This window comes from Micropterus dolomieu, linkage group LG03 (assembly GCF_021292245.1).
Source record: "Micropterus dolomieu isolate WLL.071019.BEF.003 ecotype Adirondacks linkage group LG03, ASM2129224v1, whole genome shotgun sequence".
NCBI lineage: Eukaryota > Metazoa > Chordata > Actinopteri > Centrarchiformes > Centrarchidae > Micropterus > Micropterus dolomieu.
The window spans coordinates 7,944,213-7,971,531 of NC_060152.1; the positions used below are offsets into that span (position 1 = coordinate 7,944,213).

The 27,319-nt window shown below is 39.6% G+C and overlaps 3 protein-coding genes and 2 long non-coding RNA genes across 9 annotated transcripts; 3 read left to right on the plus strand and 2 right to left on the minus strand.

The window, feature by feature from the left end:
• Positions 1–1,822: 1,822 nt before the first annotated feature.
• On the minus strand, positions 1,823–18,632 carry LOC123967824. 2 transcript variants are annotated; one of them, XR_006824358.1, is made up of 6 exons: positions 18,576–18,632; positions 18,342–18,434; positions 17,648–17,754; positions 11,000–11,056; positions 9,125–10,190; positions 1,823–2,840 (listed from the first exon to the last, which is right to left on the minus strand). It is a non-coding gene; the product is annotated as an uncharacterized LOC123967824 (long non-coding RNA). The 2 variants fall into 2 exon arrangements; XR_006824357.1 differs by lacking the exon at positions 18,576–18,632 and having other exon boundaries at positions 18,342–18,557.
• Positions 3,398–7,297, plus strand: LOC123967821. Of its 3 annotated transcripts, none has more exons than XM_046044079.1 (5): positions 3,398–3,499; positions 3,720–4,084; positions 4,242–4,535; positions 5,073–5,145; positions 6,561–7,297. In XM_046044079.1, the coding sequence occupies exons 2-5, from the start codon at positions 3,847–3,849 to the stop codon at positions 6,979–6,981; spliced, it is 1,026 nt and encodes a 341-aa protein (XP_045900035.1). In that variant the 5' UTR covers positions 3,398–3,499; positions 3,720–3,846; the 3' UTR covers positions 6,982–7,297. The 3 variants fall into 3 exon arrangements, with proteins under 3 accessions (XP_045900035.1, XP_045900036.1, XP_045900034.1); XM_046044080.1 differs by having other exon boundaries at positions 3,407–3,499; positions 3,822–4,084; XM_046044078.1 differs by lacking the exon at positions 3,398–3,499 and having other exon boundaries at positions 3,506–4,084.
• LOC123967823 (protein rapunzel-like) lies at positions 9,692–16,340 on the plus strand. Its single transcript, XM_046044081.1, has 3 exons — positions 9,692–9,782; positions 12,280–12,368; positions 13,700–16,340. The coding sequence occupies exon 3, from the start codon at positions 13,724–13,726 to the stop codon at positions 14,405–14,407; it is 684 nt and encodes a 227-aa protein (XP_045900037.1). The 5' UTR covers positions 9,692–9,782; positions 12,280–12,368; positions 13,700–13,723; the 3' UTR covers positions 14,408–16,340.
• LOC123967820 (protein rapunzel-like) lies at positions 18,487–22,800 on the plus strand. Its single transcript, XM_046044077.1, has 3 exons — positions 18,487–18,837; positions 20,036–20,552; positions 20,690–22,800. Exons 2-3 carry the CDS (start codon positions 20,059–20,061, stop codon positions 21,378–21,380), a joined length of 1,185 nt encoding a protein of 394 aa, XP_045900033.1. The 5' UTR covers positions 18,487–18,837; positions 20,036–20,058; the 3' UTR covers positions 21,381–22,800.
• On the minus strand, positions 19,993–26,328 carry LOC123967825. 2 transcript variants are annotated; one of them, XR_006824359.1, is made up of 3 exons: positions 26,122–26,328; positions 21,054–21,334; positions 19,993–20,930 (listed from the first exon to the last, which is right to left on the minus strand). It is a non-coding gene; the product is annotated as an uncharacterized LOC123967825 (long non-coding RNA). The 2 variants fall into 2 exon arrangements; XR_006824360.1 differs by having other exon boundaries at positions 19,993–21,334.
• Positions 26,329–27,319: the final 991 nt, after the last annotated feature.

Here is a 27,319-nt window from a genome sequence, read left to right on the forward strand (position 1 = left end):
TGTGAGGTAACAACTTCCTTCCTCTTCAAGTAGCAAGTTGCCATTTCCTGTGTGAGGAATCTGTGATTTCAGTATCAAGACCTGTAATGAGAAATGGCTGTGGTTATAAGGTGGTATATTTTATTCAAATTTCACAGAGATGGAACGTCATATTGCAGTGGCCATTACCATATATGTTGTGAATGATTAAAAATGGTCAACCTTTTAAACCTGTTATGAATTGTTGATAAAACTCAGAAGTCATTTTTGGGTATTGTGGTTTTATATTTGACTTGCATGTTACAGAGGAGGATTTGTGCTACTCTGCTGTGAAAACCATGTACGTATCTCCAAAACATAATTTTTTTTATGAGCAGTCATCGTTTCAGTTTTGTGACAGCATTATTACGATAATCCAGTGGGTATGTAAATGTTAAAGTTTTATGAAAAATTCAAAATCACCATATTTTGAGACTGGATAGTTACTGCACATAATGTGTGGGGTGGAAAAAATATAAGACCTTTCAATATAATGCATTCTAATACAAATCAATCAAGTCAAATTAATTAGTGAAATTGGTTATACTGATATTGTATTCATCTGGCGTTAATTAGGCATTTGAACATTTTTTTACTAGTAGCGATAAAATGCCTGAGTTTTGGTTCCCATACCAAAACAATTACATACATTGAGGAATACAAAACATGTTTTTCTACAAACCCTTAACTTAACAAAAGAAGCCAAAGTTCTTGAACACACAAGTACACCTGTGCAGACTATCCACACACAATTCCCTTAAATCTGCATTCTTTCTAATGGCCAGCAGGGGGCATCTCCACCGGTTGCAAAAAGAAGTTCAGTTGTGTGTAAATTTATGAATAAATGATCCTGCTTCACACTTTATTTATTTCCTCTGCAAACACTTTCCCAATGAGTCTCAATCGCTAGTTTCAAGTCTTTTTTAATACAGCATGATGTTCATTTAGTAAATTATAGTTTAGAGTCAAATAAACCAGAGGTTTTCAAAGTGAGAGGCATCCTCACTAGAGGGGCTCCGGACAGTTTCAAGGGAGGCTCAGTGAATGGAAGTGAAAAAGTAGGCTATTCAAAATGAGATCATATAGAATACATATGTACATGTGTGTGATCTGGTTAAAGACAAGTTCAGAGATACAGTAGTTTTGGGGAACTGTTTTTCCAACTTCATCAGAGTCAGAAACTAAGCTAGGACAGACGTTTGTGAATGTATTTGGTTTAATCTGAAGTTTTGTCGAACAGCAATATTGGGATATCTTGGCTCAATTGTTGAATGTCTATGGGATCAAATAACTTAATCATGATCCCATAGATGTCCAGGAATTGAGTGAAACTAAGCAGGGGGTGGATTAAATTTGTGCTATTAATTACTATATTATCAAGCTATCTGTTCTTATGAACAATTTACTATTGAGTGCTAATTTGAACAATGTTGAAACCTGACTTTGCAGACCAAGAGACTGAATGCAAAGACTGAAGAATGAAAGCAAAAACAGCAAATCCCCCGATGAACAAGTTAATGGCAACAGAGCATGAAGACGAACATGCTGCCCATCTAAAAAGGAAAGGGGTTATAGTTTTTTACATTTTAATAATCAACACAATCAAATGGTTTGTGTTATGAAACCCTGAATGCCTTTTTTATAGAAAAAAGCACCTCTTTTTTGGAAATAACCAAAGTGTTTGAGGGTGTAGAGAGAAAATGTGTTTGCAGTGAATGTTCAGTAATATCATGTCTGAATCTTATTCTTGAAGGTCTGATGATGTGCTTGGAGAGAAAAAAGTGACATGTCACTGATCGAGACATTATCTGTTTCAAATTCTTTATTTTGAATCCAGGGAAAGAAACAAATGCCACCTGCCTGAGAGGGAGGAGGATGTTGTAAAGAAAGCTTGTGTGACCCAGTCGTCTGCACCTAAAATAACTGCTCCAAAAGGCAGACTGGGAGATAACAGCTTTCCACAGACACAGAGGCAGTGCTTGAATGGCTCCCTAGCTTCAAAAGTAAATGCACAACACCCCCTTGGCATGTCAGCAGCAGAGATACATCAATATGTCAGCTCCACCATCCACGAGTGACCATAAGAGTTGAAAGTCTTTTCACACTCAGAATGGACAACTAGCGGACTGTGAGGAGATATTCGCTTACTTTGACAAAAAGATGTGTGTTGGATTAGAATCGCATAGCCCACCTTTAAATCCCCGTTAAGTCTTAAATTAAATCCTTAGAGGTTTCGTTCCACTTCTGAATGTCTTTCAAATGTATATTTAAAGAACTGGCATTAATAGAGTTTCCAGAGCCACTTCTCACACTTTAGTCTTAATCCAACAAATACAGTTCAGACACAAGAATGCTGCCTGCTGCCACCCATCAGTCACAGCTGGCAGTGCTTCCTACCATTAACTTCATTAATCTACAGACTAACAGAGAGAAAGAGACATGCACAAACACACAGACAGCCTTGGTGGATGCAAAGAAGCAATACTTCTAAAGGTCCTCGTATTGCTGGAGACTCCTGAATTCCTCTGGTCGAGCTGATTTGTGTTGTAGTACTTCTCTGTTTATTCTCTTTTGTTAAATAAATTCTTCAAAGACAACGGTTTGTTGTAACTCAACTATTTGCTCAACCCTTCACCAGGAATATAATTTCCACGACAGAGACCACCAAACAACAGACCACTACTGTTCTTCAAATATTGCAGTAAGGAAACTCATCTGGAGCGTCGCTCTGTGAACCTCCAGACGTCAGGATCCTTCACCTTCCACTTCAGTCAGTACAGTCCTTGAGAAGTTTGGAGTAGAGGCTCTCCACTCAACCAGAGCTGAAGAAAAAAATAGCAGGGGTTAAAGAGATATAACTTGTTAATATTTTCTTTTTTTTATCCGGACCACAATTAATAAATCAAATGCTCTGACACCAAAATGACAAAAAGCCATTATCTGTAGCTGTTACAGGACAGTAATAAGCAGGGCCAATCATTTCATTTGGACCAAAAATTCACTGATTCCAGCTTCTAAAATGTGACGTTTTTCTGCTTTGCTCTTTTTTATATATCAGTGTAAATTGAAATAAATGTAACATCTTAACAATTTGGATTATTGGTTGGACAAAAGAAGATTTTTCATTTTATGCAATGGGAAATAGTAATGAGCTTTTTTTCATTATTATTTTATGAAATTTTATAGACTAAACAATTATCATCAATCAATTCGGTCAGTTACATCAGTCAGTCATTTAAAGAAATCTTTATTTATCTTTATATATTTTTTTTATTTATAAAATTATTATATTTTATTCATTTATAACATCTTTTATGCAGCCCGAATAGCAGTGATGGCCTTATAATCAATAATACATGTAATGTCAGTGTGAGCAGTCATACGAGCCACCAGGTGGCGCTGTGGCCTCCAGAACCAGCGTCCACTGACTGGAGCCTTTGCAGAAGAAATGAACGACGCAGGAAGCAAACCTGCAGCTCTGGTGTGGTAGATTCAACTTTAGCTAAATTTAAGTCTCTCATTTTGTTTTGTTTGCTTTTACATTACGGTAAAGTGTTGGGTTTGTGTGTTAAATGTGATGATATTGTTTCTATCGCGTGTGCGCGACTGACAGCCTTGCATCCTTGTAGCTAGCCGCTTTCCACATAGCTTGCTAACATCAAAACAGGTTGATTTTTGAAGATGAATTTGGTCAAAAACAGGACTTTGCACCCACACCTGCGCGACGAGGAAGCTCTCGTGGTGGAAAACGCCATCCGGCTGGCGATAGACTCGATAATAAATGTGCTGTACGGCGTCAACAGTGCCAGGACTCATGAGTACCAGCGGATGGTGGCCGACAGGGACAAAGAGATCCGGCGGCTCGAGTGCAGGCTGGGAGAGATAGAGCACGAGCTGCAGGTGCTGCAGCGACAGGGATGCACCTGTGGGCTGTTTGGAAAAGAGCTTAGCCTCATCGGATCGCAGACCTCCGGTGACCCACAGGGAGAGCAGAGAGGGTTTGAACCAAGCTGCATTGACACTGAGATGACAGCAGGGCAGCAGGAGTGTGAAATGAGTATCTCTTGTAAGTAAAAATGAGGCCAAAGGAAAAAAAACATCTATATCGTCTAGACATACAAGAATGCCTAGGGCCGGAAGAGTACTTAAATATTTTACAATTTAACAGTAAAAAAAAGTAAATGTAATTAAAAGAATGCCATTTTTGTCTCCTTTCTCCACAGTCGGCCTTTTTGCAAGACCCCCCTCACATGTTTCCTCCCAAAGCCAGGAGTCCATTCTTCCTTCATCCCCACGCAGGATGGGTCTTGACCAGACCTGCACCTCCCACTCCTCAGAGTCCTCAGGCATATCAGAGGCAGCCAGCAATCTGCCTAAATCTCCCAGCAGCTTCGTTGTCAAAGAGGAGCCATGTGACACAGTTTTAATCAAGTGGGAAAAGAGTGAAGAGAGATTCGGGGAGCATCAGGAGAACACAAGTAGTCCCTGTCAGGACAGAGAGAGCCCCAGTGTAAAAAGTAATATATGCTGCCTTTTAATTCCTGTTACACGCATATTCATAACATTACAAGGACATCAATTTAAGCTTTTATTAAGTTTCACATGTTCTGTAATACCAGAGCTTGGTATCAATCCTGACAGAGGATCAAAAATTGTCAAGTATCAAATGTTTGGCATTGGTCAGATTCTTCGACTTGTTGACTCAGTCTTTCATCAGACATTTTCTGATTTAAATTTGCTCATTTCCGACTTTATTTTAAATAGGAAAAAATCCTGATTGGCTGCTTTGTGCTGAGTCAGATTTGATCACAGTTGCATATGAGAACTTTGGTTTGTGTCGTTCAAGAGAAACAAAACATGGCTATATTCAACAAAGCAGGGTTAAAGCTGAAACTCGGGTATTGTTTTGGCACCTCTATCACACATTATTAAACAATACCTGGCCTGCCTTAGAAAGAGAAAAGCCTTGTCTGAATGCTGTCATTGTAAATTGTATTAGTGTGGCAGTGGGGGTGTATGACTAAGACAATGCTCATTTCTTCTGCTCCCTTCAGAAAAACTGGAGAACAGAGAGAAACCTCATGCAGACACAGACGGACACCTCATCACTGAAGAAGGACACTTTAGGTGGGTTATTTCATAGATCTAAATGAGCCAATTCAATGCTTTAGGTCATTAGAGTTTCTACCTCTAAGAGAAAATCCACCCAAAAACCCTGTATTTATGTTTTCTGTGGATAATTAATCAAATGTAGATAACGTGACATTGTGGGAAGACATGTTCTCCACAGGAAATTTTGAACTATATGAAATTGTTGGCATCAGGTTTTGTCACCAGCTCTTTATAATCGATGATCTGTTTTTGTCTTTGTATTTTTTCACAATCCGCTCAAATGGTGGAAATTGAGAAGATCTTGCATGAAACACCATTTAATTATTTAGCAACACTTGGTGACATGACATATTTCAAAGCAACACTATGCGCCAGTTGGTAACAACTGTAGCTATTCAGCACTGCATAGTTATATTAACGGGAACTGTAGCTATATATGTGGGTTTTTGGTTTTTTTTTAAATACAGCTTAGTAGTTTTAGAGTATCTGATTTGTAAGGGCAGGTAGTGGTGTGATGGCATCCCCACTGATCTGATTTTACCTTTGGTGCCTATTAGAATTGCAAAATTGGCAAATATTGCCATTTGTTAAATACATTTCTTAGGGGGCTTAATAGATGTAAAAGGGAAAGGTAAGACCGGTCTAGCTTGGAGTCAGTAGCTGACCCTCACAAGTGTGTGTCTACTGACCTTCCTGCTCTAGTTCTTTCTCTCATAACTGTCCTTGTTAGGGTGACGACAGTTAGACTGATAAGGGAGAGACAGAAGCTCAAGCATCAGGCTAGCAGATATCGGTGTTCTCTGGGAATCTTACAAGGTTGAATGTTAAAAGAATTTTTACGAGAACTTACTGGCTCCAGAGATTAGAGTGCAACTCATGGATAGCAATAGATTATACTCTGACGTAGCATTGGAGTCTAACCATCAGTGTTGCATGTGGCTTGAAGGACACACAGCGTGTCATGTTTTAAACCAATAGACTCTTCACACATGGATAGAGGGGGAAACAGTAGCCTTATTTAGACACTTACTGAATCTCTGTAAATCTAGGAGAAATATCCCCAGACAGGAATTATCCTTCAGATGTTGGCATTTGATGTGTTCACATGTTGTGTGCTGGCACTGTATCTCCTCATTCCAGTCTTGCTATGTATCTGAAACTTCATCACACCTGACTCACACTACTTCAACACCATTTAACAACCAGCTGAAAGTGGGAAATATGTAACAGCAGACATTGCTACCTTTTGTAAAACATGTACAAATGTATTGGTTAATTTAGTGGCCTTTATTGAGAATAAAGTAGTGTATTTGCCTATACCTAGCTTCTTAAATCAGCACAATGGCCTAAGAAAATCTAAATTTTAAGCGCTTGGTGAACTACATACCTACTAATCTGTGTGATCCTTTCTCACTTCTTGACCTCCTCAGGAACAGGAAGAAGAGCGTGCCGACATCCGAGCTGCCGGAGGAGGCTCAGAGACTAAAGAGGGCAGCCTGGAGAGCAGCTTCCAGGCGGTATTACGCCCGAAAAATAGCCCGCCAACAGGGAAACCCCTCACGCTCCGGTACCTTTCCCCACATTACAGACTCCCGGTATTCTCAACCCATCTCTTTTGTGGATAAGAGAAAGAGGACGCTGATATCGGAGTTACCTGAAGACTCTCAGACGCTGCAGAGGGAGGCGTGGAGAGCTGCTTCCAAGAGGTACTACGCTCGAAAAATCGCTCGCCACCAGACCAGGCCCACACAGTATGTACACCTGCTCCAGAACATAGAGCCGTCTGAAGAAACACTGGAACCTAACAGGGGAGGGTCCCAAACCAAGAGTGGAGGAATAATGTGCAACTGATGGACAGCAGCACTTTGAGGTTTTTTATTCTGCATATTTAAAGGTTGATTTCATTGTGTGTGAATGTTTGTATTGACATTTGTCTCAGGTCTTTTGATATGATCAGAATAGTTTAGTCTGTCATTTGTGTTTCTTCACAGTTGAAATATGCAATTAATCTGAGAACAACACAGCACATTCATATAACTTCGGTTTTAATTTCACACTCTTATTCTTTTTCTCATTTCAGTCTGATTTTGTATACTGCATTGCATGGCCTGTACAAACTGCTAACTGCAAATAAGGATTGAATAAATGTATTCTGAGGCAAAGTAAAGCCGTTGTACAGTTTTATTCATGTGATAACGACTGTCAATACAGCGCCCCTGGAGTCCAACGTCTGTAACTACAATCAAGACATTTGATAGTATTGAGCTCAGCATCTGTGTTAATGAAATACATGAAGAATTACCAGTTGAATCTTAACTAGTAAGACTTAATGTATTTTTTTGTTCTTTTTTCTTAACATGTTAAATAATAAAGACAATATAATTTAAATACCACTGTGGTATTTGTCTCTATGGTCTTTGTTTTAATGAATGTATGTTTTGATTGTAGTTATAAAAACACTTTCTATTGTTATAATTTTCTTCTTTAAACTTAAGTATTTGAGTTCATGCAAAATAAACTTAGTGCCCCCTGAGTGAAGAAAGCTTTCTTTGTTCCAAAATGTCATTTTTCTCTGGTAAATCACACACAATAAAAGAAAAACAAGATTTGCATGTATTTTTTTCTGTTTAATTTTAATACCACATAAGGTTGTTTGTCACAGTATATGCAAAACAAGAATCTTATATTCGCTGAAGTTATACAATACAGCATTGTGTAGGCCTGCTTGCAATAAGAGAAATGGGTAATCCCAGAGTCTATATATTTCGGTTGACTTGTACCCACGGTACAGCACTTTTGTTAGGTTTAGTCCCTGCCTCAGGATTGTGGCTTATAACCTGTCAACAGAGCGCTCCTTCTGCCCCCCCCCCCCCCCCCCAGCTGGAAAAAACAAGAAGGTCTTGCAACAGCGGCTGTTTGCCACACTGGAGCACAAATATTACGCATTTTGACCGCAGTCCGATGCACAGCTGATCTTGCACAAGTGTGGTATCATATAGGACCTGTGAGTATTCATGGCTCTGTGACTTCAGTCTGAAATATGATCTGTTTGACAGCTGCTGCGGCAAACGCACAATGAGGACAGGCGCGCGTCCGGCTGGAGCTCCGGCTGTGCTGCTGGTGCTTTAGTGCTGAATAAACACGACACATGCGCCTGTTTTTACCTGAGCGCTGATGCGAACAGTCCTTTCACAGCAGATAAGGAAGGCTTTGTCATTTCTAACGGACACGTCTTTTTATTTCTATTTTGTCTTCAGTTTCCACAGCAGGGAGGACACGGCTTCACTTGTGTTGCTGTTGCCTGACGCTTGCTGTCTCAGAGAGGGGATGCGGGGTCTTTAACCTGCGGATGCTCAGGTCTGGACACGCAGAGAGACAAACGCCCATCCTATTTGTGACTGAGTTGTTGTAATATAGGCCTACGACGTAAACATCATAGGCATCAGCTACAGGCTTTGAAGGGAACAGGCTTGTCCTTTAACGCTTTACCGGCAGCTGCCAACATAGTTTGCATATGGGTTTATTTTGAGGAAAACATCTTCAACCGCCGGCGCAGCCATTTCCCAACCTAAGAATCCGTTGGATTTGTCAGCAGAGTTTTTCGTATAATGATTTCTTTGTGCTACAGGACTAAATTTATGCTAATTCAAGTCTGAAGAAGGACCAGACTGTGGCTCGCAGCAGGATTACTTTGACGCAATGACTGGCTGCGTTTACAGCTCTAGTTTTTGCCTGCCTCATAGCTACCGTAGGTAATTTTCATTTGTGTGCAGTGCTATAGCGCTGTCCGTATTAGTAACTATATATTTAAGTAAAGTATATCTTTAAACACGTTAAATTAATAACTTTACTGTCAGCAGTGCCAATTGCGCCATCTGGTACATTTTCTCGTTGCACGGTTTTCAAATGAACTTTAAATTTACATTATTTGAGTGTAGTTGAAATTTTATTTGTACACTTCGTAAAGTTTTAACAGAATTATTATTATAATTACCTTTTAAGCTTGTTAAACTCCTTTTTTCCCGCTTGGAGCCTTTGGAGTTCTCTCTGTGCCTTTGGATACACTTGTGCACTTTTGGAGAGGTCCATTTGGATCCATGGTTCTCTTTTTGCGTTGTTGGATTCAACGCACATGAAAATATATTTCTTCCCGTTTTTGTGGTCCAGTCCACAAGAAAGGGGTCTCTTTGACTCATAAATACCACGAATGGACTATCTGTAGCCTCTCAAAGATGCTCCAGGGCTTGGCAAACGCACAAAAGGCTGCAGAAAGCGCCTGAGAGTTCAGCTGCGCACTTTCTGACAATTGCTCTTCAGTATCAACTGTATGACTACTGGATGGACCACAATAAGTTGAAATCATAGGGGTATGACTTGGTGTATTTGAGGAGTGGGCTTTGCTGTTTAAGACCACTAAAATGCCATTTTAAAATTTAATATTGGAGCTTATGTCTATCTAAGGCCAATAGGGCAATTTCTGGGAATTAGGGGTTCTCTGGCCTCTTTAGAAATGGTTTAGTCGAATTTGATCACCCCTGCATATTCAACATACATGGAAGTGTCCTTTTTTGCAGGGATTGCTGGGAAGAAGACGAAGGCTGCCGAGGTTGGGACATTGGAGAGAGAGGCATAGACATAGCCACTCTCAAAAGGTAAGAAATCCTCTCTTCTGCTGAGGCCAATGGTGCCAAATACTTACTGGGAGGCAGTAGAGACTGTATATTTCACATTTAGACTGAAAAATTGAGGTTTTCAGGTGTATTTTGATGTCTTTACAGTGTGATAGATCAGGGAGGGTCAGGGCATTATGGTGTGCATTAACAAGGAAATATGGAGGCACGGCTAGGGGGAGCCATAGCTGGGCAGGGAGGCAGCTGTCTGGCCCTGAGCTGGAGAGGGGATGTTTTGCTTATTTTACTACTCACAAACATAGAAGAACTCCAGAAGACACTTCATTGCTGCATGTTAGTCTTCATTAATATAGTTATTGTTTAAACAGCATTAGCCTCAAGGGTGTCTACATCTTCAGAAAGTGTCTCAACTGCCACACAGGCTTTAATCTGCAAAGACAGAGAGCAAACTGTCATGTGACATGAAGACAAGCATTCAAATATGTCATGAACATGTCATTTATGCACTTTAGGAATCTTTTTGTAATAGGATATAACGTGTAAAGTTGGATTAGCATTAGCAATGCTGTGGTGATAGAAAACATTCAAGATGGCCACTCCACTGCAGGGAAACAGGTGAGAGCAGCCTGTCACTTCCTGGTTAGACAGACTTTGTTTATAGCCAACGCGTAGTCAGATGTTTCTCCCTGGCAATGACTTAAACTTTATGTTTCCAATAACTAGTTGCTGTACAGTAATACAGAAGCTGAGTCACCAAGCCACAACTTTAGGCCAAGACTTTCAGACTGGGAAGTGGGAGTGCTGTGCTCTCTGCTTTCTCTGAAGGCCATGCTGCCATAGAGCAGTGATTGGTTAACCCATGGAGGTGCTTTTAACCAGGGAGCTATAACAGGTCTCATTTATCGACCCTTAATTTGCATTTTTATTAACATATAAAACCCATATGATCATATGTCTCATCAATCATCAGCTGTCTTCACATTGAGTAGAAAATTACACAAATTGATCAAGCTCACTCGTTAAAACATGTCTTTGAAGGTGCAGAGTCGATCTGGGAATAATTTATTTTGCACAAAGGGTTAATTTGCTGTTTCAGATTAAATCGCAGGAAGCTGTCAAATGAATCCAATTTGTGACGAATATGGCTCAGTTAATCCATTACTTAAAAAAATATCTTAAATTTTATGGTGGTTTTGTTTCAGAGGGTGTCTAAAAACCGTTATTAACCCTTTCATTACCTGTCTCCTGTTGCAGTTGCCGTATTGCCTTGAGACATGGAGGGTTTTTCACATCATCTGTGGAAACAAGGACAAAACAATAGAAATATAAAACTGGATGAATGTAATTTTATTGTAAATCTATAGAGGAAAGAGCTCTTTATCAGCTGTCATAATAGGAAAAAGCGAAACAAATGCAGAGAAGATGAGAATTTATTATAAAAAAAATTCTGGAAAAGCGACATTTAAGATGCATCTTGTGTAGGTTTCAAAAATATATAAAGAAAGTGAAACATTTGCTCATGTTTTTTTTCAATCCGTCCATTTAAACACATCATCTAAAGCTGACCTGAAGCTAAAGGGTTAAGTCCTGCTCCTGACTTCCTCTGCTTTTAGTCCACAGTGGTGGTGCTGAAATCAGACGGTGGAAATTTTGGGCGTCTTTGTCATTATAGGTAAATTACTGCCCCCTCTGGTGGACACGGGTATTTAACAACAAAACAAAACACGCACCACCCTGTCCATTACTGTGTGTGTGTGTGCGTGTGTGTGTCTCTCAGGGCCTGTTCAAGCATGCACAGCCTTGTGGTCATCAGCTGTGTGGGTCCCAAGTGTCAGCACAACACGGGTGTCGTGATTATCTTTGAGACTATGTTGTAATCTCAGAGTGGTTAGGTATGTGTCTGTAGTACCATGGCACGCATGCCTAGCCATAACTGACACACTGAGGTGTAGTAGAAAGATAACAGCCCTGTCACTACTAATGCTTGTGTATATGGAAAAACACCCCTGTATAATCCTATTTTAATAAACATAACTGTTAGGTGTCAACAGAGCTTTTACTGCTCACAAATATTCTACTTAAAACTTGTAAACCCTGCCTCTAAACTAGCTTGAAACCATATAATATGTTGTTCCTATTATGTAATAAACAAGTTTTACAGCTCAGTCAGCCGTCACATTATTTGTTTTCCCACAGTATTGTCTCGCCCATTAGCTGCTGGTAGCGTCTCAGCATGCATTCCTTATTTAGCTCGCTGCTGCTGAGGAGCTATCAGCTTGGTCCATAGAAACACATAGAGAGCAGCCTGGTGCTGAAAGGCTGGAGTGCTGAATGGAGCCGTGTCATACTGAAGCAGAGAGGCTGTTAACTCCTTCACTGCTGAAAACTGCAACCAGCAAGGGACAAAACTCACTTCCTGGTTCAGTATGACAGTATGAAGCAAAATCCTCACTATGCAACTTCTATGGTGGATATATTTGAATTTTGTGTCTGAATCTCTGAATGTCTGTTGTTTCAGGAATCATCCTGATCAGGATCAGAGTCCCTTTCTTCCTTTAACAACCTAGGACGAGGTTCCTGTGAGAGCTTGAAGAGAAGAAAATTGATGTAAGGAGCTACAACTGTCCTCCAACAGTTAAACAACAGATTCAGATTCCAACCATTTGTCTATTTTGTTGGATAATTCTCATGAAATGTGTAATCTCTGTGGCTGTCAGGCAAGGAGCTGAAATAATCAGTTAATAATGAGAAGCTGCTGTAGATCTGAACTGAATACAAGTTGCTCTGTGTAAAGAGTGTCAGCCGGACGTCAGCATAATAGAAATGTCACAATTAGATTAGTTTTGCTTGTGGTTTGTAGCTGATTTATTGAGCAGCTGAGAAGTGGAATCATTTTTCCTTTTTCATGGCTGTCAAATAACTTCTACATATGGATTTTATACACGAATCTCATTATTACGACTTAACTTATTTTCATTGTCAGTTAATCCGCTAATTATTTTGGCTATAAAATGTTGGTAAATAGGCCATTATAATTTCACAGAACCCAAGTTGGTGTCCTCCAAAATTGCTTGTTTTATCTGACAAAAAGTCCAGATCCCAAAGACATTCAATATAATATCATATGTGACAAGAAAAAGCACGAAATCCTCACATTTGAAAGGTTGGAAGCAAAGCAAATGGAGGTTTTGAAAATTAATGAAACCGATCATAATTGCTAGATTTTTTTAACTGTAATAAATATCATCAATATGAATAAAAACCAGTGGTGTATTATTACAGAGATTAAAAAGAACATGACTTAAAGGATTATACATGATGTATTATTGCTGCTGTATAATCTGGTTCTCCCACAGCAAGAAACTCTAAAAAGTAGAAGTCTAAAAAAGCAAACATTTTGGTAACACTTTATTTTACCAGTGTCCATAATTTCCCAATAATGTTTTCTGAGGTTGAGGGTCTTGTGACAGACAGATAAAATAAAAATCTAAATCAGAGCAGCAGAGGCTGAGTTATCCTGAATTTTAGTCCTCATCATTGGATTCTACATTTGACATAATGCAAATCAACAGTGTCTTTCATTAGAAAGATCTATCAAACCACACATCCACAGTTTGTGATACAGACTCGGTTAATAAAATTTAAGCCTCATCGGGCTTATTTTTTGAACTTTGGAAAGCACCCTCCACATCCCCAGAAGACATTATACGTCTGTTTTCACAGGCTGTCGTACCCCTTGTGATAACTTAACTGAATTTTATGTGTACAATTGTCGGAATGTCCCTTTAATACTACACTTGAAACTGAATGCTTTGCAGGTCATATAGTTTGATCTGTAAACAAACAGAATGCCTCGTTTAATATATGTGGCTGCAGCATCCTAAAGACCATCAGTTATAGTAAACTGTGATCTTTTTCTCTTCCCGTCTCTCTCAAAGACGTCCACATCTGCACGGAAAATCATGATGGAAGAGGACATCATGGAGGACCGTGCCAAGCTGAAGCAAGGCCTGATCAAAGTGCTCGAGTGTGTGGCCACCATCTCCTCAGCAGCAGCTGTAGTTAACCCCATTTTTGGCGTGGCTGGTTCCCTGATCCGGGTTGTGCTGCACCAGGTTGATGACGAGGACATCCGCACCTTGAAGCGCGAGTTCGGCTCAGTCAACCGGGCGCTGGACCAGCTGTCCCAGATGAATCGCAACACGCTGGTCCAGATCAAGAAGGAAACGCTGGATGGCCAGTACTGCCGCGTGGAAGAGAACCTGAAGAACCAGTTCAGAAAGTTCATGGAGATGGTGGAGGCACGGCCAGAGCACCGCGCACGCAAGAAGGAGGACTTTGAGGAGAGCTATTCCAATGACTTGGGAGACCAGAACCTGCACACACTGTACGAAGGCGTGGTGGGCAAGCCGAAGCTCTTCAGCAGACCCATTCTGGAGGTTTACCTGAAGCACTCGCAGGGCGACCGGCCCACTATGGAGCGACTCTGCACACGCCTCACCTACCTATTCTGCATTGGCCTCATCGCCCTCATGGGCTACGCCGCCATCATCGGAGATGACGAGGAGGGTCTGAGTGAGGAGTGGGCCGAGAAGATGGAGCATGTGCAAGAGAAGATGCAGGAGGCTCTTCGCAAATGCAAATGAAGAACAAGCATGAAGAAGAGCTTTTTTTTCTTCATATTCAGCACTCACATGCCCACATTCCCTCTGTAACGCCTTCCTCTTAGCTTTTTCTCTCCCCATAAGCACTTTGTAGGCACTACTTCCACTGCATGAAAGCCCAGTGATTATAATGAGCAACAATATGTCTCATTATTTTCAAAACACTAACTTGCTTCATATGCAGGCGGTCTTTAAGACACAGGCATAGATTCAGTCTGTCCAGGTTGAGGTAAAAACAACTAAATTATTACAATATTTGCCTAGTTATTTCATAAATCTGGATAAGACTGCAGTGGTTTCAATTGATTCAGAACCCTTTACAATTACTCAAAAATCTATCCTAAAAGCTCAATTTGAGCCAGCAATGTAAGGAAATGACATACTATAAATCTTCTAAAATAACACGCCAGTATATCTGTTCAGATCTAAACATTAGCTATAAATCAGGCTTTAACATAAATGTACCTCGGTCCCAGCTTCAGTGTGTTACAATGTATCCTGCCCGTTATGCACCTTAGGAGAATACCTGCTCTGAAATAACATGTATTACACTACAAGTAAATCAGTTTGTTGCAATTAGCCTTGCTACAGTTTCAAGGGGAGCAGAAAGCAAGCTGAGACGGCTGCCATACAAGTGTAGCTCCACTAGAGGGCCTCCTAGTCTACATCCTGTATCATTTGTTATGCCATTGATGTTATAACTGCTTTAAGACAGACTTTGTTTGCGAAAAAGAAGACATTTATTTGTCAGTGAAGTTATAAATATAGTCTACAATATATTTGTCCCATCATCATCAATCATTATCATGTACTACATAATGATCTTACCTTTCTTTTGTATGGAGGTCATGATACACTACACATACTTGCTGCCCAGAACCAAATTGAATATTAAGTTTACACAAATTTCTGATGCTGCTGTTCTTTATTTTTGAAGATTTGCAGTTAAAGAACTGAAAACATTGAAAACTAAAAGTAGCCTACTCATAAAATCTGATTTGCTGTAACACTACTCTGCTCTGGCAGAAAAAAAGAAACACTTCACCACAGGAGGATACACTAAACATAATATTCCATTAATAAAGGTTAAAGTAGAAATGGCTTAATATGTGCTTCCATTTTCATTACCCGTGATTGTTTGACCTTTATTCTATACACAACTGAGGTTTTAAATGTGGTATCGGAGCAAGCCATAATGTCACTGGATGAATCCTTCCACTTCTGACTTGTGCAAATTGGTCACTCTTTTTATTTTCCATTTGACTACATCCTATTGCCTAATAGTAATGAAGGGGAAGTGATGGATTTCTTTGGTATGTGGCCATTTAGAGCCTATAAAACATTTAATGTCCATTATTTGAGGGTCTTTTTTAATAGTTAAGCCTCAGCATCAAGATCAATTTTGGCTCTCCACGTTCTTCTCATAAACTTCCTCATCTGACCAACAGTGCCTAAATGTTCCATTAGTTTTGTATTATTGTTTTGTAAGTGTATATGTGTTTATTTTTATTTTTTTTAGCAAACAGGTGGTAACCAGTAGTACCAGGTGGGTTTGGATTGTTGCACCAGGACAGTTCAGTCAGCAAAATTGATTGTAAATTCAGACAGCTTTAAAATCAATCAGTTTATATGTTTTTCCTTTTCTACACAGGCCTAGCCCATTTAACTCTATTCCTTTGAATACATAACTCCGTCTTAAACGTGTTTCTGGTTCTGCGGCATTGTGCCATATATTTTATTGTTACAACAGATTCTGTATACAAATAGTGAAAATGCTGTTGATATGGAGGAATATTATATGAACCTCTTAAAGGCTTTTTTGAAATGTCATATGTGAATATGTTGCCTTTTTTGTTATGAATCCTTGATGCCTGGGTGTACATGTACCACTATAAATAAACATGAGTGAATAATACTGATATGGAGTAGTCAATTATTTATTTTATGAACAACAGCAATTTGAAAAAAAGTATTTTATAGTGTTAAAGTTGAAGGACTTTGGACGTATAAGGAGACTTTTCAGAGCATTAAACTATTAGGGTTTATGTTAAATAGTGTTTTAATGTAAACTGTGATCCAAATCCAAAAAGATACCTCTATATCCAGTGAGCCCCAAGACTTATACTGAACTAACACGTTCATATGTTCTAATTTCTCATGCGTGGGGGTGGAGGAAGTTACTAAAGCAGATTAATGCCCATGGTTTGGAACTAGAAAATATACATTTTTTTTTATAACTAAAGTGTGCATGATAGTGTGCATTTTCCGCTAGAAAATATAGTGGAATAAAGGGTACAATATCATATGTGCTTTCTCACCTCCGACATGTATACAGGCTCTAATGTCAAATAGCACTCATGCACTGAGAAGACATCCAGAGCAGTGAAACGCAAGTGGAGAATATTGTCATTAAATGTGTTAATTTGCATATGTTTTACAGTAAGTGTTTTTTTTTGACATTTTAAGAATTATAATCATAGGAACTCTAATTCCAAAGATTTACAGCAGACTATTTGTGCTGGAAGTATCTTTCTGAAACAGAAACGTATGAAATAATTTACTGAATTGGCTTTTTTCGCTTTGACAAGGTCATATATAGGCTATATTTAGTTTCTGCTTGTTCCAACACTTTAATTCAAGTTATATGCTAGGTATATAGTAAAATATTCAATCCCAAGCCTTGAATTGAAATATTTTAGGGTCATGTACATACTTTTTTTGCCCAAAATTAAGCCTATTTGGTACCTATTTGGAAAATAAGACTAATTTGTTGGCATGAAATGTCTGCAAGGCGTGAATGTGCTATTTACTGATTTGAACGCAAGAGGGCGTGAGTAGGCTACTTTAATTCGCTTCACTTCACTTTCACCATTACATCCTTTTTCAATAAACTCCCCCGAGGGCCCACAGGACTAAAGCATAACATCTGCGTTTCCAAATTGACGATTCATTAAAGTCGGCTTTCCTTTTAGGATCAAAACAGACCTGCTACATGACCTGCGTGATGGAGAGAATCAAAATTGGTGGAAATAATGTACCTAGGCTATAAGTGGGGTAAAATGGGTGCATGAACTAGGTTAAGAACAGAATGGCCCTCTTGCATCATTATCCAGCTTAACAGGTTTGACTGACAGCTTAGAGTTGGGGAACCTAAACAGGAAAATGTGCATTGCAGGCGTTTGAAATGCAGATTAGTGAGACACAGATATTTGAGGTTCTTACCTGCTCTGCATGACGAGTGTCTTTGAGCCACCGACAGACGTTTATGATGCGATGGAGCTCATTTTTCTCTCCATGACATGAGCTCGTTTCGGAGAATCCATTTTCACCTGAAGAAATTAGTATTATTTTAGAAATTAAGATAAAAGTCTTGGCCATACATCGAAGACGAAGACAGACCTTCATACATGACGTGAAGCTCTTCAGGGTTTGGGGGAGAAACAGTTTGCGTCTGATTTGTCTTTTTTTTATTTTTTTTTTTGGTGAGGGAGGTTCAGCTTGGGCGCTCACTGGGCGCGTCGTGAGCGCACAGATAAGGAGGATGTGAGATTGTTTGATATGATTATAATAAAGTCTCCTGATCAAACATTTTTATTTGTTTTAAATGCAGGTTTTACCCTGATGTATTTATGTTTGGGACAAATCTGAATAGAGAGAGACGACGTCTGTTAGTTATAAATAAACATTGTGTGGATGACCAGTTCCCTCCCGGCACATTATATAAGATATAGCTAATCTCCATAAATAAAACAGATTCTTGATCTTATTACAAATTCAAACGTATGGTCGAATTTCACACCACAGCAACAACAGCATTTTGACCTGAGATGTGGTAACAATGAAAAAAATATATAATTACACCAAGTTATCGTATCCAAACAACAACAACAACAACAATAGTTTCCGATTGTCTTACCTCAAGTTTGAATCATTTAACATTCACAGCAGCTGCAGCGCATAATGGTGATGAGACATTTGCATTAGCACCAAGTGCGCAGGAGATCTCCTTCTGGAAAAACAAAAAACTAATAAAAAATATGTGGGAAATAATGCACAGAAAGAAATAATTACATTCAGTTCTGTTTTGTTTCAAACAGACTGAATCGTCCTTTCACGATGACTTAAAGACCGAGAAGAAAATGGCACCTACCAAATATTTCACCTTTTGCGGTTTGCGCTCTGTCTGACAGTCTCTCCCTCTCTCCTTCCCTCTCTCCTTCCGTCTCCCTCCCTCTCTCTCTCTCTCTCTTTTGCAGATATTGAGTGCGCATCTCTTTTTCCTCTCTGGAACCTGTTTTTGGACCCCTCATCAGCTCCATAGTGGATCAGAGGACCGTGAGAATTTTCTGAAACTTGTTTGCAGCTGTTGGAGCTCATCAGGCGTGAAGAATCTTCAGACCAGTTTCACTCAGGTACAGAAAAAGCGCTGTTATTATAAGAATGTGCTGAACGTCTTCATCTTCCTTCAGAAGGGGTAAATATGCTGTAAGGTGTGTCCGATGCTCTCAAGGGATTTGTGCGTAAAAAAATCCTGCAGTTGCGCATTTCTTTTGGGTGCGCATGACAGTTAAACATGGTGCAGTGTGGACACATGACAAACCGTTTCTTCATGTATTTACTTAAAGGATGCTTTTTGCTCATACACTGTATTACTTTAATAATTCAAATCTCAGATGTTTGCTTACTTGTCCTTCATTTTAATATAGAAAATAGCAAGGCATTTTCAGTTATGAATAAACAAAACAAAATTAATATTGCGTGACGCAGCATCTGGTGTCTATCCACAGACAAACATCTGAACAGAGAGGACATGGTAATTTATGTATGTCAGGTTTTAAAAAAGGATGTAAGGGAATTTTTAAACATGGTTACTTTGGCCTTCCTCTGGAATGAGTCTTATGCAAACCCAAGGGCATTTGTGTCATTTTAGCATTCAAGTATCTCAGGCCCCCATTTTGTTTATATGACATCATTACCTGCATCCTTTGGGGTCAGTAGGTTTTTCTGCAGAGATTTGGACATTTGACCAACTTGTGTCATGTATTTTTTACTGCAACTAACAATTATTTTCGTCATCAATTCATATCTGTAGATTATTTTCCTGATTTACTGTTGTGAAAATTCACATTATAAGTGTTTTGACTTAAACTTTGTCAGCTTTGATTGTCTTGTTTTGTCCAACTAACTCCTATATGCAAATATATTTAGTTTATTATCACATAAGACAAATAAAACTTACAAAATCCTAACATCAGAGAAGCAGCAACCAGAGAGTGATTGAAGATTTTTGATGGAAAAGTGTCTGAAACAATTATTTGATTATCTAAAGTTGCAGACAGTGTGTCCATCTATCCAGAAGACTGTCCACCAATGTATTTTATAACCTTCTAGAAGAACACTTATTCTAATGTTAATAGTAGTAATGTGATTTATGAAAAAAGGGTCTCCTTTTTATCTAATCTTACATGGAAATCTATCAAGTATTCCAATGAAACAATTAGAGAAATTGAATTAAATTGTTTTAGGACCAAAAACACAAGACTTTCACGAACGCTGTAACAGTGCACTTCATATCTTTCTCACAAAAGGTTTATTTATATTTGACACCAGATTTTGTGCCTGAGTCTCAGAACATGACCAGTTCATTGGAGAGGGTTGTAGCCCAGAAGAAGGAGGCCATCGAGGCAGTGATGGATATGTTTGAGAGAGGGGCCGAGGTGCTGGCCAGTGCTGTGGGTGAGCTTTTCCCCCTCTGTGAGGCTGCCGCTCCGGTTCTCCGTCTGGCCTTAGACAATGTCCAGAGCAAAGAGGTCTTTTATGTCAAAGAGCAATTCCTGACGGTGAGGAACAAGCTTGATGTGCTCTCCAGCCAACTAGAAGACATCGACTGCGAGATCAAGAAGGGGAGACTGGATTCCCAGTACTTCTCAGTGGAGGAGAACATTCGGAACCAGTTTCGGAAATATATGGACATCTTAGATGCAAAACAGCAGTTCAGGGATGTGAAGACCAGACTTTTCCTGGAGCACTTTGCTAAAACTGGAGGAGAGAAGAACCTTTTTGTGCTGTATGATGCTCTGATGGGGACAAACAGCTTTGGAGAGTCGGTTTTAGAGTTGGTCGAAAGGTAAATTGTTGGATTTCATCAAATGTTTCTGGGTTCATTGCAGCTCTCATGTCTTTGACACCATTATCATTGCAAGTTTCTCTGGATTTTAGCATCAGAAAAATTCCTTAAATGTAAATGGTTTGTCTGTTTTACAGGTATGTAGCAAGGAACCGCCGTCTCCTGGAAGATTTCTGTGTCCGGATGAAAGAGCTCTTCTGTTTGGGCCTGATTTCTCTGCTGGGTCATTGTGCCTTGACCCAGGGCCAAGAGGAAGAAGACGTCAAAATCCAAGAGTGGAACAGCAAAATTGAAGAAGTAGAGTCCAGGATGAAGACAACCATTGAGTCCTGTATCGCTGCCTTCCCAGAGCAAGCAAAATTAGACGCCCAGCGCCTCCTGCAAGAAAAGGAAGAAGAGAACCTGCAAGATACAACTCAGCAGCTTCTTGAGTTCTTGGTGAAAAAGTATGACTGGGTCAGCTGGTCAGTGCGGCTAATCAACCATTCAGGGAGCACCTACCGGAACTGGAGAGCAGGGGAGCACTTTCATCACGTGGCGGGACAGAACTGGTTCGAGGTGCTCCAGGTAAACAACATCAACCTGGTGGTGTCGTACAGCACCAAACCCCAGCCGGTGCCCCGTGACTGCATCCGGCAGGTGATGGAGGGCCAGGGGAAGAAGGGAAACGCCCCGGCAGTGGTGGAGGTGTTGGAGAAGCAGCTGTGCGGGTTTGTTGTGCACGCCGTCAGTCGCCACAAGGAGTCTGCAGCTGCGTGGAACTTTCCAGAAGAGTGTCACTACTGGGAGAGACACAAGAACGTTGCAGTATGTGTGCACTCTGAGTAAAGCTGACACAAGTTTAGGATTTTAGGATTTAAAAGCAGAGATGTGTATTTAAATTGAGTGTGTCGATACTGATGTTATTAAGTGAATCGTGTACTTAATTGCTGTCCACCACTGTGTATAGTTATATCCTCATGTTACTTTACACATCAGGTCCATATAGTATAGTATAACGATTTTAAATTGGGTAGAAAAGCAGCACTTACTGGATTGGTACTCAGGGAAGTTGTAATCAGTATTGGAGAGATAGAAAAAGTCATATGGGTACATCCCTATTAGAAACATTGGATTTCATTTTTGAGGAATTTAATCACAAATGCACTTTTATTAGCTTTCTGGGTTGTGTCAATTCTTTATACAGTCGATAGTTAATATAATTATAAACATTTCATGTACATGTATTTCATGTTGCAGCTGCTTGCATATTATGAATTGTGTCACTATATGTATTGATTTGTATTTTTTAAATTATTAACCAATTTGTTTATAACTGTAAGGAATGTTACACTAACACTACTGTATATAAAAGGAAGTGTCTACGCTTTTACCTCAGCTGCATACAGTAATAATCTAGTCTCCCATGGGAAATGGCTTCTGCACCTACAGCTCTAAAGAGATGGTTTTGCTGAGGTGGCATCTACTGAGCTGTGCTCCCATTTTGTCTCTGCTCAGCAGGCTGGCCTACATAACTGGGACGGGGGTTGGGAGGGGGGCAGAGGTTACTTTTTCAGCCGTGAAAAACAAGAGGCTTGGAGTTTGGCACTGGAGATGCGACAATGTGCCTTGTGTTCTAAACACATTCAAACCCCTCGAACCAAAACAACCGAACCCCACTGCTTACCAGTGTTGTGCCTAAAATTATATTATGGTTCGTGTCAGTTGATTCAGCCTGCATGAGAAGTGATTTTGTCTGCAAGATTTTGTATTTTCTGTAACATGTGGTGATAAATGATAAGTGCTTTGTTTTGCACTTGCCAGCCAAATGTTTTGGTTTATGTATGATTTTCTGTTGATGTGGGTGGCATTTTTCTTTGTTATATCCCAGCTCATTCTAAGCACTCAAACTTATTTTGTGCTTATTTCAAACACACCACTGTGAAATTTTAAATCATTTCACTAACTGGGCATCACAAAATCTTCCCAAGGAAAGAACTATCTATGACAACAAATGAACCACTATGTACCGGGTAGGTTTAAATCCATTGTGTTATACCGATCAATGATGTAACTGGGCATTTATTTATATCAAAATGTTTTGTATTATAACTTGCACCACAGCCGCATCTATATTCAAACCAAATAATCTTAATGAAATCAGTGCATGACTAATGGCCAGCGTAATCTTTATGCTTTATGACAGAACACAAATAGTTAATGGATGTATAAACAAGTATAATCTAATATCTGCCTCTCTTTTCTTGTACAAATGTGATTTACGCAGCACTGTTAGTGTCTGTGCCCATTAAAACGAGGTAGTGCACCCTCAGCAACAGGGACTCTGACTAATTGAATTGATATTTACACATAAGTCAGCATTTCCGCAACACAGCTCTAGTTTGATAGTCTATGAATAACCTTTGGCTGAGCTAATACCCTGCAGATGAGCAGCAAAGTGCTTGGTTTAGCAGGATGGTATCAGTCATAATGCGTGGTGTAGGTGCAGAGCTAGTGGAGACGGCAAATCATTTCATATCTCAGTGGATCTGGAGGGTCTTTAGCTGCTAGGCTTCTCTGACGTAAATCAAGCCTGTCAGAATCCATCAAGTGTTGTCTGTAATACAGTGCAGTGCAGGAGGAGGTGGACTGTGGTTTGTCTGTGTGCAGTGGAAAATAGCCGCTGGTGGGAAGACGAGGTTGTTATGTTTCAGTGGAAAGATTTTTGATTGACTGTCTGGCTCTATCAAAAGCTCAAAAATACACCTACAGTACCAGCACCTCTAAAGCTCACTTTTAATGTATCTAGTTTGTTTACCAACCAAGAAATAGTCAATTGTCATTTACATTTCAATTTCTGAGGATTAAATGAAATATAATGTTTAAATTAATAAGCTTTAGAGGTGCTGGTAGGCAGATTTTGTTATCTTTGGACAGAAACAGGCTAGCTGTTTTCCCTTATTTCTTTAGTCTTTATGCTAAGCTAAGCAGCTATATTTAGCATACAGACATATAAATGTATCAGCCTTCTCATTTAACTCTCATTTAGGAAGCAAAATATAATATAGCCCATTTCAAACTATTCCTTTAATTAGTGAGCTTTAGCTGTGCTGGTAAGTGTGTTTTTGAACTTTGGACAGAGCCAGGCTAGCTGTTTCCCAATGCTTGCAGTTTTTTGCTAAATGAATCGTTTGCTGACTCCAGCTTCTCACTTAACATAGATGAATGTGATATGAATCTGCTCATCTCACTCGCTGAAACAAAAGTCCCCAAAATGTTGGACTAATACTTTATTTGAGGGTGTTGACATCCAAATTATGTGAAGAGTGTACAAATCCCAAGTAACCCTGTTATTGCCCTCCTGCATTGTCAAAAAGCTGGGGAACTGTATTAAATCAGCATGAGTTGCAGCCAGAAAACAATCTTACTTCTTGAACTCGGATCTTTACACTCTTTTTTTCCCCATTTTAAAACAAATATACTGGAATACAAAACCAAAACAAAGCTAAATGTGTCCCTGTTCAAAGACAGACGTCACCACGACATTGCACCTGCTACCTTGTTGGCACAAAGCCTTCTTATAATTAGAAATCCCAGACAGGTGACTACTTTCTAAAGGCTTTACCACCTTTGATATACCAATACTTTAATCCTGCAGTGAAAAAACAGAAATGCGGAGCAGACAGACGGATGGGTGTGCCAGACAACAGCTCAGTCTACAAACCGCAGAACCAGTCCCAGAGAGCAGACCACTAAAATGCTGCAACACAAACAAAACCGGAAACTACCTGGTGTGACACCTGCACCTGCTGTTAGGCCTGTTCATTTACTTTGACACATTTACAGCTGATTTAATTAAAACACATCCCAATCTCTTCATTATCATCTTTTAATCCAATGTGGTAGATGTATTCAGGTGTTCATTTTTACATTATTACCAGAGTGTTAACTATTTCCCAGGTTTTTCGGCTGTATAGACCTAAAGAGCATTGGCAGCCTGTACTGTAAGCCAGGGGATTCATTAGTGGTTGTGTGGGCTTTGCCTAGGTAACAACTATTGATCCAAGAGGCTCTTCCCCTGCATAAAAGGCTTTGGCTGTGGTAGCCCGTCAATCCTGACTGTCATTATGGGAAGACTAAAGCATCTGTTTACTGACTAGATCTACTGCATCCATCTGAAGCCGCAGGAGCCAGAGTTAGCTTGTTTTGCGGTTGAGGGAATGTTAAAGTAAGGTTTTCTGAATGAAAGAGTGAAATCTGATGAGGAAATGGTAACACAGGTGGTCCGCAGACAGAGGGCGCTATCAACATACAGATCTGAAGCATAAACATGTTTTTAACAAAGACATCCCTAGGAACGATGCCGGTTGCTATGGGCCTTCCTGATTAACATATGTAGAATTACATTTTAGAGGATAAGTTAAAAGTGTTAAAGTTTGTACAGCTTTTTCAGCTGTTTCATGTTTTGCTAATTGATTTAGAGTTAGAAGAGTCACATCACTTGAGAACTTCTATACAAGATGAAAGTGCACAGTGTCACATTAGACTGTTGACCCCCCGGTCCTGATTTTTACCATTTACCAGAAAACTTACAGGAAGCAGGTACAGATGTTTCCCTTTCTCTGTTGGGACTTTAGGCTGTGGCGCAGTAGAACTTAATATGAAATATGGCACAAAAAGCAAAAAGACGGCATTATGTAATTCTGGGAATAATTAACTGATTACATCCTATACAAATAAAAAACATCCCCAGCATCCCCAAATGCTCTCCTTTCCATCAAGCTGAATTGCCCCACCTCCAAGAGGAGATAGCAGCCAATATCAATATTTCATAAACAAATGAAACACTGCATGGAGGCTAGCATCAGAGTGCCCCTGGAGGATAAAGTCGATCAATGGTAGGATAGCTCTGTCCGCTGGTGTCTGCCAATCCTGGCCCACACAGGATAATGCTATTACCCATCAGTCCGAGTGGACCATCGACCAGCCTGCTGCTCTTTGAGTGGACTAATCCAATAAAAAGCATTAAAACATTTGTTCAGTGACACACTGGCTGCAGGTCCAAGCCCAGAACTCAGGACAGACGACACCACCTGGCTGAAGGCTGATTGTTTTAGGTACATGACATGTTATATCATGGACATAATGTTGTTTAATTAAAAATCAGGATATAAGAGTATTTATTTATGGTAACATACAAGTGAGAAATATTTTAACTACATACCAAATGCTCATAGATGCTGGAAAGAAAAATAAACAGTAAACAGGAATAGCATCTACTCACTCTACACTCCTCCCAAGGTGTAGTGGACTGTTTTAGAACCACATATAGGTGACATTTTAAGTTACACAATCAACTATATGTGTTGGTAATTATAGGATCTAGGGAACAGCTTATCACATGGGGATACTACTTCTGCCAAACTGGTTAGTTTGCAACTTCTACCCACTATTAGCTTCTGTGATTTAGTGTATGGTTCAAGAAAAATCTATGTGGGCTTTCAGTTTTGAAATGATTAGTTATCATTCTTAATCAAAAACAGGACAGAAAGTAGGTGTGCATACTGAATAGTGTTTAGATGGGTTTTACCTTTAGAAATGCAACCAGTTGTTCAAAAGTGCAGTTGACACAAGGCTAGAGGTCGTCCAATATGGCCACCACACGGTTATACATAGTAGCAGAGGGAGTAGAGTTCACTGTTGCTACTTCAGCAGCCAACTAGTTGCTCAAAGAACTAAATGTGAAAAATAACTTGAACTGGCTTACTGAAGAAGTGTGACCACGTCTACAAACACATTTTAGCACAATACTTTTTAGGCTGTTTTACAGAATGTGTAACAAAACAGCTTTTATATACACAACAAGATGGCTGATTCTTTGCCAATTATCCACATCCAAAGGATGCAGCACCCCCAAACACAGACATTTCAAACTAAAAGCACATAATTAAATGTTACATTAAACATTAAAATGTACCACACATTCACAAGATACAATCAAAGAATTAAGAATCGTTTTAATTCATTAATTCAGAACTTATTGAATATTTAAAATTTAATTAAAATTAAAATCCAAAATTTTTATTAATTACTGATCCAGAGCCCCTTTCTGAAAATATGCTTGATTTGTAATTATTGTCAAGTATTACAGAATATTGTAGTGTTACATTAAGCACATAGTTATCTAATAAAACAGATATTTGTGGGGTTTGTACTTTTATTCATTGATGGCATATGGTATGCAGCAAATAAAATCATTAATTGACCTGGTGACATGAATGTAAACATAATGTGTAATTAAAGCTGCAAGCAGCGTTGGGCGGGCCCTCGCACTTGTAAGCGCGTCCGCGTGTGAGCTGGCCGAGTTGCACGTTCTGGAGCTCTGCCGGTGCGGCTGTGAATTTCCTACGCGGTTCCGACGCAGCATGAATGTGCTATATGTCACTTCCTGTGTCCCCTATGTGGAGCTACATAGCACTTGCCGCTATGAATATAAATCGGTATTGACGTGTAGATGTCTGCGGGGTGGGAGAGTTATCAAGCACGTAAAGTTCGTTTCAGATGTGACCATGTACACTGAACAATAATGTACCCAAACAATAAAATAAATTCCTTTTGTATTTCCCTGCCTTGTTGTTTATGTGTACATACAGAGGAAGAATGTGAGAACAGCACACATTTCATCGTTACTGTGTGTTAGAGCATGGGAGAACAGTGGATACTTTTAATACAGCCCACACCCCTAATACTGTGTAACTATAACAAGTAGAGAACAGAAGAAAAAGATG

Bases quoted from the DNA above. Each gene is read 5' to 3' on its own strand.
- LOC123967821 (XM_046044078.1), top strand. From the start codon at position 3,700: ATGAATTTGGTCAAAAACAGGACTTTGCACCCACACCTGCGCGACGAG. The intron at 4,085-4,241 runs GTAAGTAAAAAT...CTTTCTCCACAG, and splicing joins GTGTGAAATGAGTATCTCTT to TCGGCCTTTTTGCAAGACCC. The intron at 5,146-6,560 runs GTGGGTTATTTC...TGACCTCCTCAG, and splicing joins ACTGAAGAAGGACACTTTAG to GAACAGGAAGAAGAGCGTGC.
- LOC123967823 (XM_046044081.1), top strand. From the start codon at position 13,724: ATGATGGAAGAGGACATCATGGAGGACCGTGCCAAGCTGAAGCAAGGC.
- LOC123967820 (XM_046044077.1), top strand. From the start codon at position 20,059: ATGACCAGTTCATTGGAGAGGGTTGTAGCCCAGAAGAAGGAGGCCATC. The intron at 20,553-20,689 runs GTAAATTGTTGG...TCTGTTTTACAG, and splicing joins GTTTTAGAGTTGGTCGAAAG to GTATGTAGCAAGGAACCGCC.